Genomic DNA, 19,563 nt, shown 5'->3' with positions numbered 1-19,563 from the left:
TTTGTAATATTTAATATTCTAACCGAAAATGAATTTTATGTAGACATTTAATATTTTATAATATTTAATATTTTAACCGAAAATGGATTTTATGCGGACATTCAATATTTTATAATATTTAATATTTTAACCGAAAATGGATTTTATGTGGACATTTAATATTTTGTAATATTTAATATTCTAACCGCAAATTAATTTTATGTGGACATTTAATATTTTATAATATTTAATATTTTAACCGAAAATGGATTTTATGTGGACATTTAATATTTTGTAATATTTAATATTCTAACCGCAAATTAATTTTGTGGACATTTAATATTTTATAATATTTAATATTTTAACCGAAAATGGATTTTATGTGGACATTTAATATTTTATAATATTTAACATTTTAACCGAAAATAGTGTTTATATAGATATTTATTATTTTATAATATTTAACATTTTAACCGAAAATTCCATCAAGATTTATCACGCGAACAGATTCGAAAGAACGCGCGGAGATAAATCGGAAATAAAGTACAACATTCGAAAATATCATCGCGCATGGAATCAAATTTTCTGTTACAACACGGACGATCGTGCGCAAGGTCTGGACCATCAATCTCGAAGCTCTCCGCGTAAATCATTGATAAAAATAAAATCACTCGCGAAGCGATACTGCTAAATCACGCGTAATCAGTCCGATTATACAAGCGCTCGGATAAGCGGAAGGCTTATCTGTGTTCCAGTTGCCAATAATTTTGCATACCGTGCTGTTCGCGTCCTAAACGTTTAATCGGAGTTTTCTTTTCGATAAGCGGCCAGGAAAATAGAGTGGACACAGTTTTGGCTTCGTTGCGCTGGGTCAGGACAGTCGAAGCTTTCTCTTTCAATTCGGCGGCACGATTATCAGCCTAATTACTTAAAGATGCTCTCGCGTTTCGAGATCACGATTCTTTTCGTCGCGACGAGAAACTGTTCCTGCTTTTGGGAAACCGCTGTTCGTAGTCTAAATTTTAGGATGTACATATGTTATAACTGTTTCGCAGATTTTATAAATATTCTTTTTTCTAAATCAAAGTGGAAGAGAAATTACTTGTGCCGAGTATAAAACTCTTTTCAATAAATATTCAACACAAATCTTGTTGGATTTTCTAAATATACGCGGTTCATTGCCACCCAAAATTGCACACGCAAACGTAAATGCGCTAAAAATCATACCGAAGATGACATCGGTTCGTAGCAAGCAGAAAATTCCTTCGAATAAAAAGACAATAAATTGAAGGATGCGCTCAGCTTAGCAACAATTTTTCTCCGCGTCGCTTTCGATCGATCAAGGATCATACTTACGCAACCAAAGAAAGAGCCAGCCCCGAGCGACGACACTAATAATTATAATCAATTGAAGTAATTAAAATCGCGTCGCGGAAATAGCAGCGAATGTTGTCGCAGAATTGCAGCCAGCGCTCGCATGTTTGTTTAACCTTTGTTCTTTCGGACAGCAGCGGTCGCTAATGTGCGGAACCGTTTCGAAACGTGCGAGCGCATACGTAGCGGCACAACGTTATTGTATACATGACGGAAATTTATCCTAACCGACCGGGAAGAATCGCTTAGGGGTGGATCACGGTCGCGGCAATTAAAAATCGAATTTTCCAGTCATTTCCGGTGCTTTGACAAAAACAAAATAAAAAATAATTAGTACTCGGTCCTCTATGAACGTCGATATAACAAATTAAAAGAATTTGTTTTTAGGTCACCTTGACTTTTTAATTGTTACTATATATTTTTTACTTAGTAATGTTATAGCTAACGTCGAGACCGATTCAACGACCTATAAAAAACGGTCTTCGCGTCTTGAAATATTGCTAAAATCGTCGTGATCAACGATTGGGACCGCTGAGCGCCGCTGTGCCTGACTCCCGGCGCGTGCGTCGCCATCCCCACTACTTGCGTAACTTATTTTTCCGCGAACACTGGGCGGAACGCGCGCGCAAATCGAACGCGGGAACTTGACCGGTCGGCACTGTGAATAAGTCACGTGAATGTGTTCATTATTTATTGGCACCGTGTGGGAAGATCGATGTGTGTGACCCGAGGTTACCGTAGACGATCGTTAACGCAACGTTCCATCATTTCCTCACACGATAGATGAAAAGACATGCTAATAACGATCGACCAGCAGAGAGGATCGCCGCGACATTGTTCGCGAATCGACAACCGTGATAAACATTCGCGAATAATTAACATGTTCCCGTTATCATGTCGCTTATACGTTCACACTAAATTTACCGAACCGGTCAAAATGACCGGTTTCACAATTTCTTCGTACGAAAGTTGTTAAAACTGTAAAGACACTTTCATATAAAATAATTGAATGAAATGCCTTGATCGAAGCATATCTTACAACTAGATTGCGGATTTTATGCATTTATTGCAAAAATTGACAAGAGAAATACGGAATAAGGAATATATTAGAAAAATTTAAGAGTATTAACACATCATTTTCAATCGATTAAAACCATTACACGAAGAAATATATTATCATTCAATTTTTGTTTGAAACGATCACTCAACAAAATTTTGATTTTTCATAAAGATCCGCAGTCTAGTTTGAACGGACATCCCGTAGGTCTAAGACAAATAAATGCAGGCTGTTCATCATTGTGAAGCAACACGCGTTTGTTTCCTTTGTAGGTAAGAAACGGAGTCCTTAAAGCGAGCAATGTTTGTCGCTTCATGAGTAGACCGCGGATCTTTGTGCAAAATAAAAATTGTCTGCATACGTTGCAAAAAATAGGAGCAACTTAATAAAGAATAAGTTATTTTTAGGGATAAGGTAGAGTCTTCGCAGTGTCAACAATTTGAAGATAAAAAATGAGAGGTCGGCCATTTTCACCGCCACGTTAAATTTAACGTTAAAAGAAGCGAATCCTTAACGGCAACGCGTTCGAGCTGAATCAATTTTATTATTATGATTTACAGAGGCAATCGCATTTCCACGGCCGAGATGCGAAACTCGATTCGTTCTTGCTCCCTAAATATCGTTGCTCGCTGCATCCCTGAACAGTCGCCACTTAAACAGTAGGTTATGCAACGCATTAAAGAAGTGTTTTATACGTTTTCGATGTAATTCAGATGGTATTGTGTGTGTGTGTGTGTGTGTGCACGCGCGTCGTAAGCTTCAGGTGTAAAAACCACAGCTACACTTTCCGTCGACTAATGTTTGCTCATTCACGAGGAATCGTCTGGCTTTGTCACAGCGCCGCTATTGTCCGGTTTATATAATTTTGCGACGGAAAACTACTTCGACGAAGAAGCTTCTGATCAGTCCTTGATTTTTATTGGAGCAATCAAACCGATCCAATCAGGCGATCCAAGGCAGCCCGATACAACTGCTCGATAGAAAAGTTCTAGAAGAACTTTGGCCCGCCATTTTCGACACGTATAATACGGAGATTAAAAGAATTTAAAAATATCATTCCATTATCTTCAATCTAATAAAATTATTAAAATAAAAATTAACTTTTTATTTAGTTTCTATTTCTTGCAATTAACGCGCAGAATTTTTATTTTGCATAAAAATCCGCAGTCTATTAACTACAGTTTGACCCTTTACAAGGTGACTACGACTCAATTTTCTAAATCGAAACAAACTTCGACTATTCTATTGTCAAAATCTAAGAATGAAAGTTAATGCGAATACACAAGAAACGAAAATTGTCTGGTTCGATTAGGGAGCTTATAAAAGTACAAGTACAAGTGAATAAATACATGTCAGTAATAAAATTAAAAATTGAAAGTCATTTCATTACAAAAAGAAAAATGGAAGAAATGTGAAACATAGTAAGACAGGGTATAAATCCGATATAATAGGGTGAGAATTGTAAACCCTTAATATCTAATCAAAAATAAATCTATAATAATAATAATAATAATTTTTTGTTTCTATTTAATAACCTTGACATAATATTTGTTTACCGGCGGGAGAAACCCTTTGTTACATCGAAAGGGAGTAATAATATCTATTAACCCCTTAGCTTGTACGCTCGAGTTAATTCGAGCGCGCTAAACAGGCCAAACTGTGCACACTCGAGATAATTCGAGCGGCGTTGTATTTTATGCTGCTATAATTTTTCACACTCGAATATAATCGAGAACTGAAAATAACAATGTGAAAGCAAAGAAAAAAAATCGTTTTATTGATATTTATCATTTACATGGGATTGTAAGCTATAACACATATTTATTCAAGAATAAAATATAGCCTTTTTCCATGGAACAAAATCACAGTATATCAAAATTCTCCACCAAATTGAGGATTTTGATTATTTTTGTATTTTTTTCATCTTTTTGCCAAGTCAATGTTCTAGATTGTGTATTTTTACATTTAAAAAAAATTGATTTTTTTGGCCGGTTTTTTTCAAAAAAACTGTGCGTTAAGGGGTTGAATAATAGAATAATAAAATCTAAGTCTATCTATCTATCGATCCGGAACCGGATCGATCACGAAACATGTGTTCCGTGTGTTTCTTTTTGTATTCGTTGTTCGAGACCACCATTGAATTCTGGACCAGCGGCGCATCGGTCGGTTATCGGAATGATTCCACAGATTCCGTTCTTTTGTTTGCCTGTCGACAATGGGCCATTGAATCGCGGAAGTGACGCGGCTGTCATACTTACGCGGGCGTCGCGAATTACGGCATAGGTGACCAATTAAAAGAGGCCGCGCGACTGGATTCGATCGGCGACGGATCGCCGCCGATATATCGGCCCGTTTGATCTGGCATTCGTTCGACCAACCGGCCGACCGTTGTTGATCTGCCTGAACGTCGAGCGCATGCCGCGCCACCTTCTGAGGCCCTGCTCAATTCGAATGTTTACCGTTTGCCCGAGCATTAACAGCCGGACAACCGCGACGAGCAGATGCGATGTTGACTTACGTAAGTATGTATGTAATTCCCGAACGAACGCCGGCCGACTATCGTGTAGCAAATCGAGAAAAAAGAATCTCACTTTCCCTGGCAACGATGCCACGCTGTTAGGACTTCGCTCGGGCCAACCAGGCGCGATCGAATCGCTGTGTTCCGACTTTTGTAAAGCATTCCATTTGCATCCATCGAAATCCTTGCTCGTCGATTCCTATTTTCTATATTATTTGGAACCCATTGCCTCGAGCGCAACGTTGGTTTTTTTGAACGAGATTTATGTCAAGAGTAGAGTAAATCATTTTTACGTCTCCTTGAAGAATATAGGGTGAAACATACGCCCACTTATACACTGTTTAAAATGAACTGTAGCATAAGAAAATGTTGGATAAAAATTGACCAAATTTCACTGACGATAGCTTCGCGAAAAATCATCGTAGGATGATGACTTTGTTTTCAAATTGAAGTTTGGAACCTCTACTTTAACCTCTTAGGCACTATGCGCCACTATAGCGGCGTTCGAGGATGCCATCTTTCTGTACGACGCGCCACTATACTCTGCCGTACGGAGAAACAGCCCCGCGCAAAATTCAGCCGTGCCTAAGAGGTTAAGATACCGTTACTCAATTTTAGATTCGACGCACCCTCGCCACTGTAACCCTCTAAATGCGAGGCACCACGTTTGACGAAATAAATTTAAAAAAAGAAAAAGAAACCTGACTGCGATTTTTTTTTCGCAAAAAGTTACGACACTTTAAAGTAACCCTTGCAACGATGTCTATGCTTATACGGTTACTAAATATATTCTTTTGGGTATAATTAGTATCAGTAATTACTAAAGATTACTATATGAAACAAGAATCTATTTTTTCGATATGATCTTTTTCCATCTAGATTGTCTGTTTGCCCCACTGTTTGTGCGACGTGAGGCATCGAGTATGCGTGTGTACCCGGTTGCACAGCGTGGCGATACGATCCAAGTAGAAAAAAAGGCCCCGATCGTCACGTGTACGTCACGGGACGAATTAAGCACGCGTAAATTTTCGCGGCGTCTGGTGTAACAGTGACGCAATTCCCGGGCTTTCCGAATTAAAAACGAAAGTAGATCGGGTCTAGGCGATACCGGCGATCGTGCAAAGCAATGACGTCGACACATTTTACTCGGCGCACGCAAAACAGTGTACGTAACGAATGCATAAACACGATTCGTGCATTACGTGTATTGCGTGTTAAAAAACGCTTCGATCAACTGTTTTTTTATTTACATATTCACGATATTGGTCGAGTTCACCGGCAGTCCCCGACGAAGAAAGAAAATACGCTAATTCTCTCCAATTGTCCCTCAACTTGTAAACAAAAAACGAACGAGTCAGGAAGAGGAGATACGATTATTCGAGCCTCGCGGCTCGATTTTATAGCTGCCGATTGTCGACAACTATAAAAACATGCTGCAAGTATTATATTAGTATTATATTAGTTTATATTATATTATATTAGTCAATAATATAATATATATTATATTATATATATTATATTATATTATATATATTATATTATATTATATTAATATTTGTATTGCAAAAGATGGGTTATTATAATTATATAATTATAAAAATATAATTAAATTAAATAATCGTATCTCCTCTTCCCAAATTGTCCATTTTTTTCTTACACGCTGAGGGACAATTTGAGAGAATTTACTGTACATATCGCGGTTCTTCGAAATCGAGGATAAACGACTGAGATTTCAATGGAGCTACCAATGGGAACGGGAACGCGTATTATTAATTCTTTGTAAGATCATTACTCGATAGAAATTGATTAGCACAGTCGTTAAGATCAGCTTCCGGTACACGAAGTGTTAAAACTGTACAACACCGCACAAATAATTCCGCGTGTTTTATTTTCATTTTGTTTAAGCGAGGAGTACATATTTGTAATCGCCGACGTTTATGCAACTCCGAATGTGCATAGATTACACTGCGGAAACAGGAATGAAACAGAAACTTATTACCTCGACGAGCGGTTTCAACACGCGAAGAGAATATAATGTCATCATTCAAGTTTATCGAAGTTTTTCTGTTTTTTATCGCGCATAGCTACGGCCGCGTTTTCTTTTATAACTATTTCCCAAATGTCAACTGGATATTGTTAAAATTAAAGCTATTATTTTTCATTGCACCACCGCCGATCGCACTCGGTGAAAATAAATGAAACATATACAAAGCTTACCTTTCTCCATTATCCATTTTGCAATTTTTAACGGTCGTGGAAAGTATTGGAAATAAATTAGCACTCAGGAAAATATGCTCAGGCGAATATATACATATATATATCCCCTCGACTAAATAATTTTGATTATTAATTCCATTATTGTTTTTATTAATTTTAAGAAATGTCTTTAATCGAGGAATGGGAACAGAATGAATTATATACCATCCCTCATCCTCAGTTGATTTTAATATTTTCAGGCATCTCTTAAATTATAGAAGTAATTAATTTTATCGCTTTAATTATAATAATAAAAAATTTATTATTAAATTACGATCAAATCCTCCTACTCTCATGATCGGTAAAAATAATATAATATTTATTGGTGTTAACATAACCTTTTTTCATCAACATCTTTTTAGGATTAATAGGAATATCTTGACGTTACTCAGGCTATCCAGATGGATATATTACTATTGAAATATTATCTCATCGATTGGATTATTAATTTCATTTAATAGCATAATCTTATTAATTTTTATTATTTTAGAAAGATTCATTATAAAACGAATAATTGTATTCGAATTTAATCAATCTTCGCAACAACGATACAATAATTACTAGATTAATTAATAATAATTATTACTACTAATAATAATAATTACTAGAATTACTTTATGGAAAATAAAAATTTCCTGAATCATGTTTAAGAAACAAAAGCCAAATAGACATTTTTTAATTCTTCAAATTCTTTTCCTGTTTTATATTTGTCTCGCTTATTATTGCCATAATCACATAAAATCCGCAGTCTAATAATTATCCACCATTAGAACACTGTTATAACGAACTGCCTATCTTTTGTATTAATATTTAGAAACGTGGAATATTTTATTGCGCATCCAACGGAAAATCTCGAGTTCCTCGAAAGTCCTTCGATCTCGGCGGAGCCGGCAGATCAGCTGTTTCGCTCGATCAATATTTTCGATGCCCCGCAGCTACACCGTATCGCTACCACGTGACCGCATTTCAGCGTTGAGCATTCACCTTGCGAGGCGAGTGCACGTGCACTCGGCGAATATTTCGAATCGATTTTCCTGGTAATCGGGACCTCGTACGAAAAAAATAAAAATGAAGAAACCGTATTTCACAACATCTTATCTGTTTGTGAAAGGCGTCGGCTCGCGCGGATTCCGTCTCCGAAGACGATGGAAAACGAAAGCATAAAAAAGTAATTACATACATACAATCGCGCGGGATGAAAACGAGCGTATGATTTTCTCAAGATAAATGGGTTGTTATCTAACGGTGGCCGACTAACTGTTTTTATTTTTTGTCTTCCGAACGAGTATTTACAACCTTATGAGTGGTCACCGACGACACGCGATGCTTGTTTACAATCGATGCGGAGAAGAAGGAATGTTCGAACTCGGCGTGTTTATTTATTTATATATATAATAATAATAATAATAATAATAATAATAATATATAATATAAATTTATAAAATTACAAAAAAGAAAATAATAATACAGAGATTTAGAATGACTTGATGCAGAGTTAAAATTTATACATATAATAATAATAATATATAATAAAATATATAATATAAATGTATAAAATTACAAAAAAGAAAGTAACAATACAGAGATTTAGAATGACTTGATGCAGAGAGAGTTAAAATAAGAAAGAAATAGTGTTTTAAACTTCGAGAGGTGGAATTCAATTTTTTTACCGTCTCGGTAAATACAGAGGAAATTGGAACAGTCTCGAGACAATCTCGATATCTATTTATTAGATTTTAATGACGAGTTTTCGGATTAATGACAAGTGACCTACAAACACGCGCGGGATTTACATTCACGATTTACATTCTTCCCAGTTGTGTTTACGGTACTTCTAAATAAGTTTTCTTATTCCCGTTTCAAACGAGCGTACGATTCCCAAGTGTGCGTGGCATGCTGTGCGGGACAATGTTTCGTAATATGTACGTACAGCGTGGCCGAAAAATAAGGACAGAAGCTTTTGCTTCCCAGTCAATGGAACACGCGATTTTCTGCGTAAAATGGCCCGCGCACGTTGTCAATTATCGTGCGAGTTGTACAATTTTCTTCGCTACGAGGACCGTCGGAGAACGGTAATCGTAAGCCGTGCGTCGGGACCGTCGCACGACGCGATCATGTTTGGCCGTAGCACGGTCATAAAATCTGTTGTATCGCAGGTCGCACGTACGACGAATCAATCGTAACGATTTTCTCAGCGATTTCGCCGTCGAAACAGAAATATTAACCCCTCGGCCTGCGATATGTATGTGATCAGGTTTGCAACCTGCTGATTAAGCACGATTAACTTAAGCATAATTAACGGGAAATAATTAAAGGGAAAATTTTTAATTTCAGAGAATCTATTATTCGTATCTACCCACTATGAGTCACCGGGGCGAATGTTTGTTTTCACCAAATAGATAAGGATTCCAAGTAAATAAAATAAAGAAAGAAAGAAAAAGAAAAAGAAAAAAAATATCACGACAAAATAGAACTCTCAGCACGTTACATAAAGATTTTGGAATTGGTTCCAAAGTAAATTCCAAGTAAATAAAATAAATAAAGAAAGAAAAAGAAAAAGAAAAAAAATATCAGGACAAAATAGAACTCTTAGCACGTTAAATAAAGATTTTGGAATTGGAATTGTTCCGAACTTCGCTCACACTCGTTCTCGCCGTAAACTTATAAAATCCGCAGTCTGGTCACGCAATTTATCAAAAGATATTCGTACGTTCCCCCTTTGTAATCAATACCATGTGAACAACGTCTGCTCTTTGTACACAGTAAATATAAACATCCGGTTGCTCGTTAGTCCAGCTATATCGCTATTATTCGAAACCTAGCGTCAATTAACGCTGGAAGGATTAACGAGCGACAGTAGTCGAAGTCGAATTTGAATTTTCGACATATGCGGGACATACGAAAGACAAGTTCGCGCATGGATATTTCATAATTTCTACGTATGCACGCGCTTTCATGCAAACGGTGTCGAGTGAAAGGTAGTGCACAATATTTCGAGTTGTCCAGGTTTTGCTCAATGATTTTTCGACTCGCAACGTACGCGAGAATCGTTTTCAAATGAGATCCTAACAGTATCGATCCGCCGGATCGATTGTCTCGAAAACGAAAAACGCCGTCGCTCTGTTCCAACCGATTTTGTCAGATACACCCATGTGTCCCCGTTTGATTTTATTACCGACGATAGGTCTCCGGAGCAATTCATAAAAGGAAGCGTTGATAAACTTTAAACATTTAAGTACGACAATAACGTTGCTCTAACTGCCGCACACCAGTTCCGCAGAAGCTGCAATGCATTTCGGGTAATTGTGCGGCGAAGATTCAACGCTGCACCACGGTCTCGGAATCGACGTTATGACAAGTAATTATATTTTCCATTAGCCATTCTTGTCCGGTCAATTTTCTTATTTCGCGGAAACATGCGAACGAGGAGCGCGTACACACGGCAATTACGTCCGCGGAGTCATGAGTGCACCGGAGTTGACTGCTAAAACGAGAGGTCATCGGCAGTTTCTCGGCAAAAAACCTGTTGCTTCGCGTTACGTTGTCTTCGAGTTTAATCTTTGTCGCGGCCGTGTGCGGGAAGAGTGCCGATCGAAAAATGGAGTCCCGGGCCAAATTCGCGAGACCGATGATAAATCGGCCGGTGAACCGCGATCGCGTAGAAAGATAAAAAAAAAAAGAAAAAACCCAACACCGTCTAACATCGTCGAGCTCGCGATCCCGGACTCGGTCGTACTCGGTCCAGATAAAATTTTGAAAAGCCACGAGCTGCCGTCGAACGCGTGACACTTTCCCGTAAACAAACAGATCGGCGATACCGTCCAAAAGATTTACGGCGGCCGGTGCACGACCGAGTCAAAAATCATCGTTAAGATTTCCACCGATAACTTCGAACACGGTCGGGAACGGTAATTGACGGAAAGGCACACTCGTAACCGTCAATCACCGTGTACGAAGCTCTTTATCGCGAAACGCGTTCACTCAACTTCCGGTCGGGGGTATCATGCTTTTCGGCGAATCGACACTTACCGGAGGCAGCTAATCCTGGCTGTGGCACGACGAACACTTGGCAAACACAATAAGGACGACATAACCCGCGCACCAAACTAAACCGGCCATATTGTTTACTGGAACAGTGTATTTGATCGTGTGCCCGCTTTCACTGTTTTGCGGGCTACCGTGGAAACGACGGAAACACTATCTGTTGTTCGACCGAGTTAACTTCGTCGACCTTCTATCCGTATCGGTAATCGTTCGCGAATTAAAGAACCAACCGCTATCGACGGACACCGCTCGCGAATTGTGGAGTTCGTTCGAATCCAAAGGGGGCGTTCTCGTCGTTGCGTAGTTCCAGCGTTTTGCCATCTACTAATTGATGCTGTACTGACTCTGCAGAGAGCTTCCAGATCTCGCCAATGTTTGGCTAGAAGTTTCAACGTTTCGCCATTTACTAATTGGCGCTGTACAAACCTTGCGCAAAGTTTCCCGATTTCGTCGCAAGAGGTGCTGCTATCATCCAGGTGTGGCGGACTACAGTGACCTGCACACCTCTACTAGTAAATATCGAAAATAGCGTTGTTCCTTCATAGTCAAGTTTTAAATTTCATGGTTAACATTTAAACTGGTGTAATTTATTTGTAGTTTAAATCTTATATATTTCATGTTTGTTTGCTATTGGGTTTTCGTTGTACATTTCTTTTGTTACAAAAAAGTATTGATTTATCAGTTATAATTGAGATATTGTAAAATACATTAAAAATTCACCCTTCCTTTACTCCTGTCTTTCTTAGTTTGCCACTGGGATATTATTTCGTGCATCAATATATTAAATTGATCACGCAAGAAAAATATAATTTGTCATATCCTATGATAGGAACGATGAGATGTTTCGGATGGAGCACCAGGCATACGAATGCGTGAAAAGAGTAAACTGAGCAGCCTAGATTCTTGTCCGTATGAACACTCACACATAGAACCCGCTGGTTTCACTCTATCTCTCTCGATCATCTACCGTTCTCTTTTTACAGCACTGCGCGGACCTGAATGTGTATTAAAATGGTGGGGATAAAAATGCTTACTATCGTGAGACAGAATGGTTTACTATGGGAGGCATGACTGTAAACAGTTTTTTGCAGGAATGAAATACTAAGATACTTAGAGTAATTAATGACTTTTATGAAAATAATAATATTAGATTATAGACTAATAGAGTAAATGTTATAATCAATATATAATATCTGTTAAGAGAATGTAAATATTTGCACTAGTAATGCTTATGGATCAGTAGATCTAGAGCTGTTTTTTATAATTTTTAATAAAACGAAAAATAATTTGTGCCGGATTTGATCACACCTCGTTTGTGATTTTATGTTGTATCTTGAGGCGAAAGTGGTAAAAATTATCGCTCTATATACTTGCAATAATAAATTACATGTGTGGTTGCACGTATTGTTGCACTACCACGCGAATCCAAATGCAACCGCGCTATAATACCTGCAGTAATATCAACAGAAATTTGAGAGACATTCAAAATATTGGATTATCAAAGAAAATCTGTCACTCATGCGTGAGTTGTAGTTTGAATAACCGTTTTCTTAATTGTACTGCCAATTACGGCCAATTATTGTTTCAGTAAATGTTGCATATTTCCAAATTAGTAATCGCAATAAAATTTACGTTAAAACATTACAATCGTGATAAGTTAATAGTGTTACAAGAATTTCTAAATAATTACATTAACATACATCAATGATGATTTGTTTTAAGTTAGTTTGTTAATTTGTTTAAACGGTTAAACAATTGAATATCATAGCTGTACGAATTCAAACTCGAAACTAGCCGTTTGAAACTTTTAATTCATACGCGGAAGAGAATTAAGAAATGTAAAACTGTAGTATGATAGAAAATAGTATATAGATCAATAAAAAGAAAGTTCTTTTCAATCTTTCTGACAGCATCTTGAGAATGTACTTCTCTCATTTTGTTTCAGACGATTCAAAATCCTGGACCATCGATGAACATTCTTTCCTTCACACACAATCTTCTTGCTTCCCGTGTTTTGGCGGGCTTTCGATACCGTGTATAACATACGTAGTTCCATGCATCACTACGTCTCTCAATACGCCTCCAACACAATAAAAAGATAGGACCACCAATGAATCAACGGTGAGTTAAAAGATTTCGATTTTTTAATAAGATGCATTTTACACGAGGTTTGCTTGCTTTTGTTTCATCCTTCTTGCACACCGGTGTTTCCCTTCCTCGAAGTCTGCGCACATTGGACTATGCAACATGATGGCGGGAGTGGGGCTAGAAATCGACCACTTTAGATATTAATGTAAGCTTATATGTTGTTGAACAAGGTCGTGCAACTTATGTGAGTAAACAAAATTTCTTGCTGCTACAAAATGTGTGCATGTGCTTCGTTATTAACGGATTGAGAGCTGATCTGATGAGCGAATCTTGACCATAGAATAATCGAGTAAATATTTCATTCTTTATTATTAACAAATTTTCGAAACCGCGCGAGGAGCTTTGAGAAACGACTGAACATTTCTTTTTAAAGTTTCAATACCTCATTTTTGTTTCTGTAAACGTTGCTTTCGTATCTTCACGTGAAATTAGTTTGTTTTTGATCTTTTGGCGCTTCTGCCTAACAGGTTAACACGAAGACAGTATTTAACCCATTAAAGTTTCAATTAAAAAATGTATTTTATAGTAATATTTATTCATCACGTAAACATTTTGTAACTATTGATTTCGTATAAACGTCTGGTACATTAATTTTGTTCAATTTACGAAACCACTTATTTGAGTAAATTCAGATTTGGCTTTAACGTTTTAGTAATGATTATAGTCTAGCATTTCTGGTTTTCAGAAATAATTGCAATGTCACGCCAGAAATTTCATAATGAAAATCCTCCCATCGGGGAGGACACAAGAATCGCTGTGAATTTGACGATGAAGAAATTATTGGAGACCCCAGATCAGAAAGAAGTACAGTTTCCATCATCGTATACGGCAGAAGAAAGAATCTATATTCATAAATTTGCGTATGATCTTGGATTAAAATCTAAAACTAGAGGGTAAGTAAAATATGATGTATGTTTTATTAATATTCTGTTGCAGCTAGAAATTTTATTTTCTTTCAGTAAACGTCCAAATCGTTTTTTGACTGTTTACAAGAGAGAAGGTTCCACTATAGTACAAGCGGATGCTGTAATAAAATTACAAAAACAATCGAGACAAAGTATTTATAATTTACTGCAAAGTTTTCCTCTAAATCACAAGGAATGTCAGGATTTATTGCCACCTGTCGAGCGTGAAAGGCCTCTTAATACAGATGGTATTAATATTAGTTTTAATCTTTATTTTTATACACAACTTTCAGTAATTATGAAGTTTATTATTTTCAGTTTCTGTGAATACAAATACTAAAGCTATGGGTAGATTAAACAACAGTGTACCTCAAGTACCGCAATTAAAAACTAATCTTGACGTGCTGAACTTTCGCAAATCCCTTCCAATTTTTAGTGTTAGAGAAGATATTCTTAACGCATTGAACACCAATGATGTTGTGATAATAGGAGGTGAAACCGGTTGTGGTAAAACTACCCAGATTCCTCAATTTATACTTGAAAATTGCCAACAGAGGCATCAACCTTGTAGAATAATTTGTACACAACCAAGACGACTATCGGCTGTTTCTGTGGCTGAGAGAGTAGCATTTGAAAGGGATGAAAAGATCGGTCAAACATTTGGCTATCAAATAAGACTCGAGAGTAGAGTAGCTCCAAAAACACTTTTAACATACTGCACTAATGGTGTATTACTCAGAACTCTTATGGCAGGTGATTCCGCTTTAAGTACCATGACACATATTATCGTAGATGAAATACACGAACGCGATAGATTTTGTGACTTCCTTTTAATTGCACTTAAGGATGCACTGATGAAGCATAGCTCTTTAAAACTCATACTTATGAGCGCTACGGTGGACGTCACCATTTTTGTCAAATATTTTAGAAAGTGTGCAGTCATCAATGTAATGGGTAGAACATTTGACGTAGATACATATTATCTTGAAGATGTTTTGAAAATAACTGGATACATGACAGAAGGAATGCTTGCTTCAAAGGAGAAGCTTATGAAGAAAAATGATGTGCGTAAAATTTTAGATTCTTGGATTCAGTACAAGCCTCAGCAATCAAATTCAAGTACAATGAATGAAAGGTCTCGGTTGCCTGCTGCAATTTTAGATCAACAATGCGAACCAATTCCAGAAAAAGTGAAATTAGTGCCATGGTTAATAGAAGAAATGGATAAATGTATTTCTGATGCATGGTTAAAGGGTGGTGAAGAACATTTCTCACAGCTTTTATATTTTATACTTTCTAAAAATGTGTCTGTAGACTATCAACATTCCATAACGTCTTCAACTCCACTTATGGTCGCTGCAGGTAGAGGATGCCTGAATACTACGGAACAACTTTTAAATTTAGGTGCAAATTTAAATTTACGAGCTGCCAATGAATGGACTGCGTTAGACTGGGCGAAAAATATGAATCAAACTGAATGCGCAGAGTTGATAGAAGCCTATATGAAATCTTACCATTGTTCATTGCAAGACGACGCATTAGCGCAAGCAAAAGATGTCTCGCTCTCAGAAGAAGATAAACTTCTGTTAGATGCTTACCATCACACATTTGATGATGACAATATTAATTACGATCTTCTCCTACAATTGATTATGTACATTCATTTGAAAATGCCGTCTGGTGCCCTTTTAGTGTTCTTGCCAGGTTATGACGACATTGTCACCATGAAAGAAATTCTAAATAATGAAGAGAAAGAAATGAATCAGAATTTACGATTCGTTTTGTATGGTCTGCATTCAAATATGCAAACTTGTGATCAAAAGAAAGTATTTAAACCAAGTCCTCAGGGAACTAGGAAAATTATTCTTTCAACGAATATAGCTGAAACAAGTATTACAATTGATGATGTTGTGTATGTAATTGACTCGGGTAAAGTCAAAGAAAAATCTTTTGATGCCCTATCAGGAGTGTGCATGCTTAAATCTAACTGGATCTCTCAAGCTTGTGCCAAGCAGCGTAAGGGTAGAGCAGGAAGATGCAGAAAAGGAATTTGTTATCGTTTATTCTCATCGATTCGATACAACAACATGCAGCCGTATCAAACATCAGAGATTTTAAGGTTACCTTTGCAAGAATTATGCTTGTTTACAAAACATCTGGCACCAGCCAACACACCGATTGCTGAATTTTTGGACCGAGCTATAGAACCACCCACTAGCGTAGTAACAAGAAATGCAGTACAATTACTCAAAACCATCGACGCTTTAGACCCATGGGAAGATCTGACCGAATTAGGGAGCCATTTACTGGATTTGCCAGTGGAACCACGACTTGGAAAAATGTTATTGTACGCTGTTGTTTTGAAATGTTTGGATCCTGTATTAACCATCGTATGCAGTTTAGCTTATAAGTATGTACATTTAACCATGCTAAAATCGTATATTCTAAGTAAATGAAGGTAATGATATGTTGAACAATTAATTACAGGGATCCCTTTGTTTTACCTTCGCAGCCATCGCAGAAAGGAGCTGTTAACGTAGCTCGCAAAAGGTTTGCCACTAACACATATTCTGATCATATGGCTGTGTTACGTGCTTTTCAAGGTTGGCAAAATGCACGTGCAAGTGGCAAGGAACGTTTGTTTTGCGAACAAAATTTTATTTCTGCCGCTGTAATGGAAATGGTACTTGGAATGCGCACACAACTTCTTGGTCAGCTTCGCGCGTCTGGATTTGTTAGGGCAAGAGGTCCAGGAGATATTAGAGATTTGAATTCTAATTCAGAGAATTGGGCAGTAGTGAAAGCAGCTTTAGCTGCTGGTCTGTACCCAAATTTAATACGAGTAGATAGGGAGCACTTGCAACTAAGAACACAGTACGTCATAGGCTTTCCGTGTAACAGTGACACTTTACCAAATTGTATATCAATAAGAAATATTTTTGTAGGAAAGAGGTGAAAGTGTTCTTACACCCATCGTCGACCCTGAGGGACTATTCAAAGTCATCGAGAACGGAATCTTCACAGACACATGCATTTTATGTTGAGTCATTGCCTTGTGAATGGTTGCTCTATGAAGAAATGAGTCGCACAGGTCGTTTTTGCCACGCGAAAATGGTTACGCTAGTTAATCCACTGACAGTAGCATTGTTCTGTGGACCATCACGGTTGTCAGTGGATGTAATTTATGAAGCAGAGAGTAAGTTTGTTTGTTCTACTATATATGTATATTGGCCAACTATATTATATGAAATATTTTGACGTCTGCATCGTCGATTTACAGCTGCGCCAGAAAGCGAATCAGATTCTGAAGTTGACGAAAATAATGAAGGAACAATTTTCAAGCTTGATGATTGGGTAGTATTTAAATTAGATCCTGAGACCGCACAATTTTTCTTACATTTAAGACGAAAATGGAACGCTTTGTTCTTAAGGCGTATGAAGACGCCAAACAAAGCTATGTCACAGTTGGATGAAAAGGTAGTCAGTACATTAGTAAGTGTAATTACAAATGAAGAACAAGCATGTGGGCTGCAGCAACCGTCTGGTATTGGTCAACGACCACGTCCATCGATTGTTGACTACTATCCTGCCTATCCTAGAAGGACGGATGATTATGTAGAGGTAAATATTTATATTTGTTAATTCCACTTAATATATATAGAAATTTTTATATTATTTTTCAATCATTTGTACATTAATATAAATTTCTTTTTATTTTCTAGAGAAATTTTTAAATTTGGATGGAAGAAGAACATTTTATTATTTATGATCTATAAGAAATATTTTAATTTTTTCAGTTTCTGTATATAAAACTTACTACAAAATTATGATAGCGAATTGTTTTATAAATGGGCAGGGTAAAATAGACGAATTACTACCGATTGTAGTACATCCATTGCTTTAGTCAAATATTTATTCAGCATTAACAAAATTATATCTTTCAGATATCTTTCACTGATTAATTAAAACTAATATCAAGTTTGTAATATCTTTCTTTGTAAAATTATCTCAGAAAAGTCGCTTTAATATGAATTAAGTATGTTATACAGTATTGATGATTAACAGCAGCTAATATAAACAAATATACGCATAATTCTGTAGCTTATCATAACATTTAATTTATTGTAATGGTGCTTTTACAAAGTAGCTTTCCATTTCCAATTACTACCTAAACAGTACAATGTCAACAACATCTAGGGATCAAAGTTGACCTTAGTATCTTTTAAAAAAAATATACCGTATAGCTAATTTTTCATAATTTACTTACATTTTGTACTGTGCATAAAGTACTTCAAGCAATAATTTACTATACAGAATAATCGCGTAAAGAAGTCTACTAATTTGCAAATGAATGAATAACTTAATCACTATCGAAGAAACATTAAGATTCATTAACAATTTTATTATCACCTTTCTGAAGTTACGTGAAGTATAAGATTATGATATATAACAATACATATATTTTAGGGAAAAAGACGCGTTTTTATTTAAATTTTGATGCCAGCATCAAATTATCATTAAGTATAAAGCTTATTTACACTTTATTTTAAATATTTTGTACGAGATTCTCAAAAAAAGACTGCCTACTTTCTATATTGAAATCTAATTTATGAATTATCAATAAAATGTTTAGGCAACGAATGTGCACTAATGTTAACATAGTTTTTAGAATGATTGTAATAATTTTCCGTGTGATAATAAAAGAGATATATCATGTACAAATGTGTATTAAATATTCGATCACAGACTCCGTAGTGATGCCGATAAGTAAGCGGACACAATTATGTGTGACAAAATGAGACGAAAAAATAGGTTTATAGGCTCTAACTTAAATACCTTATATCAGCGTCTTTTTCGCTGTACATGAATGTCAGACTTCCATCCATTGGCATAAATCTGCTTGGATTCAATGGCTTCGGCACCATCAATTTTTACTTTATTTTCTAAGATCTATATTACCAAATATCTGCATAATTCGCATGAAGTCTGACATTCATGAACTGCACTGAACCTTCCTCTTTCGAATGATATCATTGAACAGCCAAAAAGATGTTGATATAGGGTAGTTAAGTTTAAGCCCGTAAACCCATGTTTTTGTCTTATTTTGTCGGTAACTGTGTTCTCTACATTTATCGCGTCACTAGAGATCTTCCTCTTTCGAATGACTTATTTCCCAGGGAAAGATATTCTTGTATAAAGACGAAATTTTGGGAAGCGCAAACCCATCATTTTGTCGGTAACTTTGACACTCTACCTTTACCATGTCGAAACGTTTGAATAAA

At 36.5% G+C, this 19,563-nt stretch overlaps 2 protein-coding genes across 4 annotated transcripts in view; one reads left to right on the top strand and one right to left on the bottom strand.

Moving 5' to 3' along the window:
* ATP8B (ATPase phospholipid transporting 8B) overlaps window positions 1-11,413 on the bottom strand; it is a 150,313-nt gene extending 138,900 nt beyond the window's left edge. For both annotated transcript variants that reach the window (XM_076520897.1, XM_076520899.1), the window contains exon 1: window positions 11,214-11,413. The gene's annotated coding sequence lies outside the window, so the exon portion shown is untranslated. The remainder of the gene's footprint in view (window positions 1-11,213) is intronic.
* Window positions 11,414-13,451: 2,038 nt separating this feature from the next.
* Window positions 13,452-19,003, top strand: LOC117218384 (3'-5' RNA helicase YTHDC2). 2 transcript variants are annotated; one of them, XM_076520906.1, is made up of 8 exons: window positions 13,452-13,560; window positions 14,062-14,269; window positions 14,336-14,529; window positions 14,600-16,691; window positions 16,769-17,155; window positions 17,227-17,477; window positions 17,562-17,902; window positions 18,004-19,003. In XM_076520906.1, the coding sequence occupies exons 2-8, from the start codon at window positions 14,073-14,075 to the stop codon at window positions 18,013-18,015; spliced, it is 3,474 nt and encodes a 1,157-aa protein (XP_076377021.1). In that variant the 5' UTR covers window positions 13,452-13,560; window positions 14,062-14,072; the 3' UTR covers window positions 18,016-19,003. The 2 variants fall into 2 exon arrangements, with proteins under 2 accessions (XP_076377021.1, XP_076377020.1); XM_076520905.1 differs by having other exon boundaries at window positions 13,472-13,665.
* Window positions 19,004-19,563: the final 560 nt, after the last annotated feature.

The sequence above is a fragment of the Megalopta genalis genome, chromosome 4 (assembly GCF_051020955.1).
Source record: "Megalopta genalis isolate 19385.01 chromosome 4, iyMegGena1_principal, whole genome shotgun sequence".
NCBI lineage: Eukaryota > Metazoa > Arthropoda > Insecta > Hymenoptera > Halictidae > Megalopta > Megalopta genalis.
The sequence above is the reverse complement of the archived record's forward strand: the minus strand, read 5'-3'. Positions and strand labels throughout refer to the sequence as shown.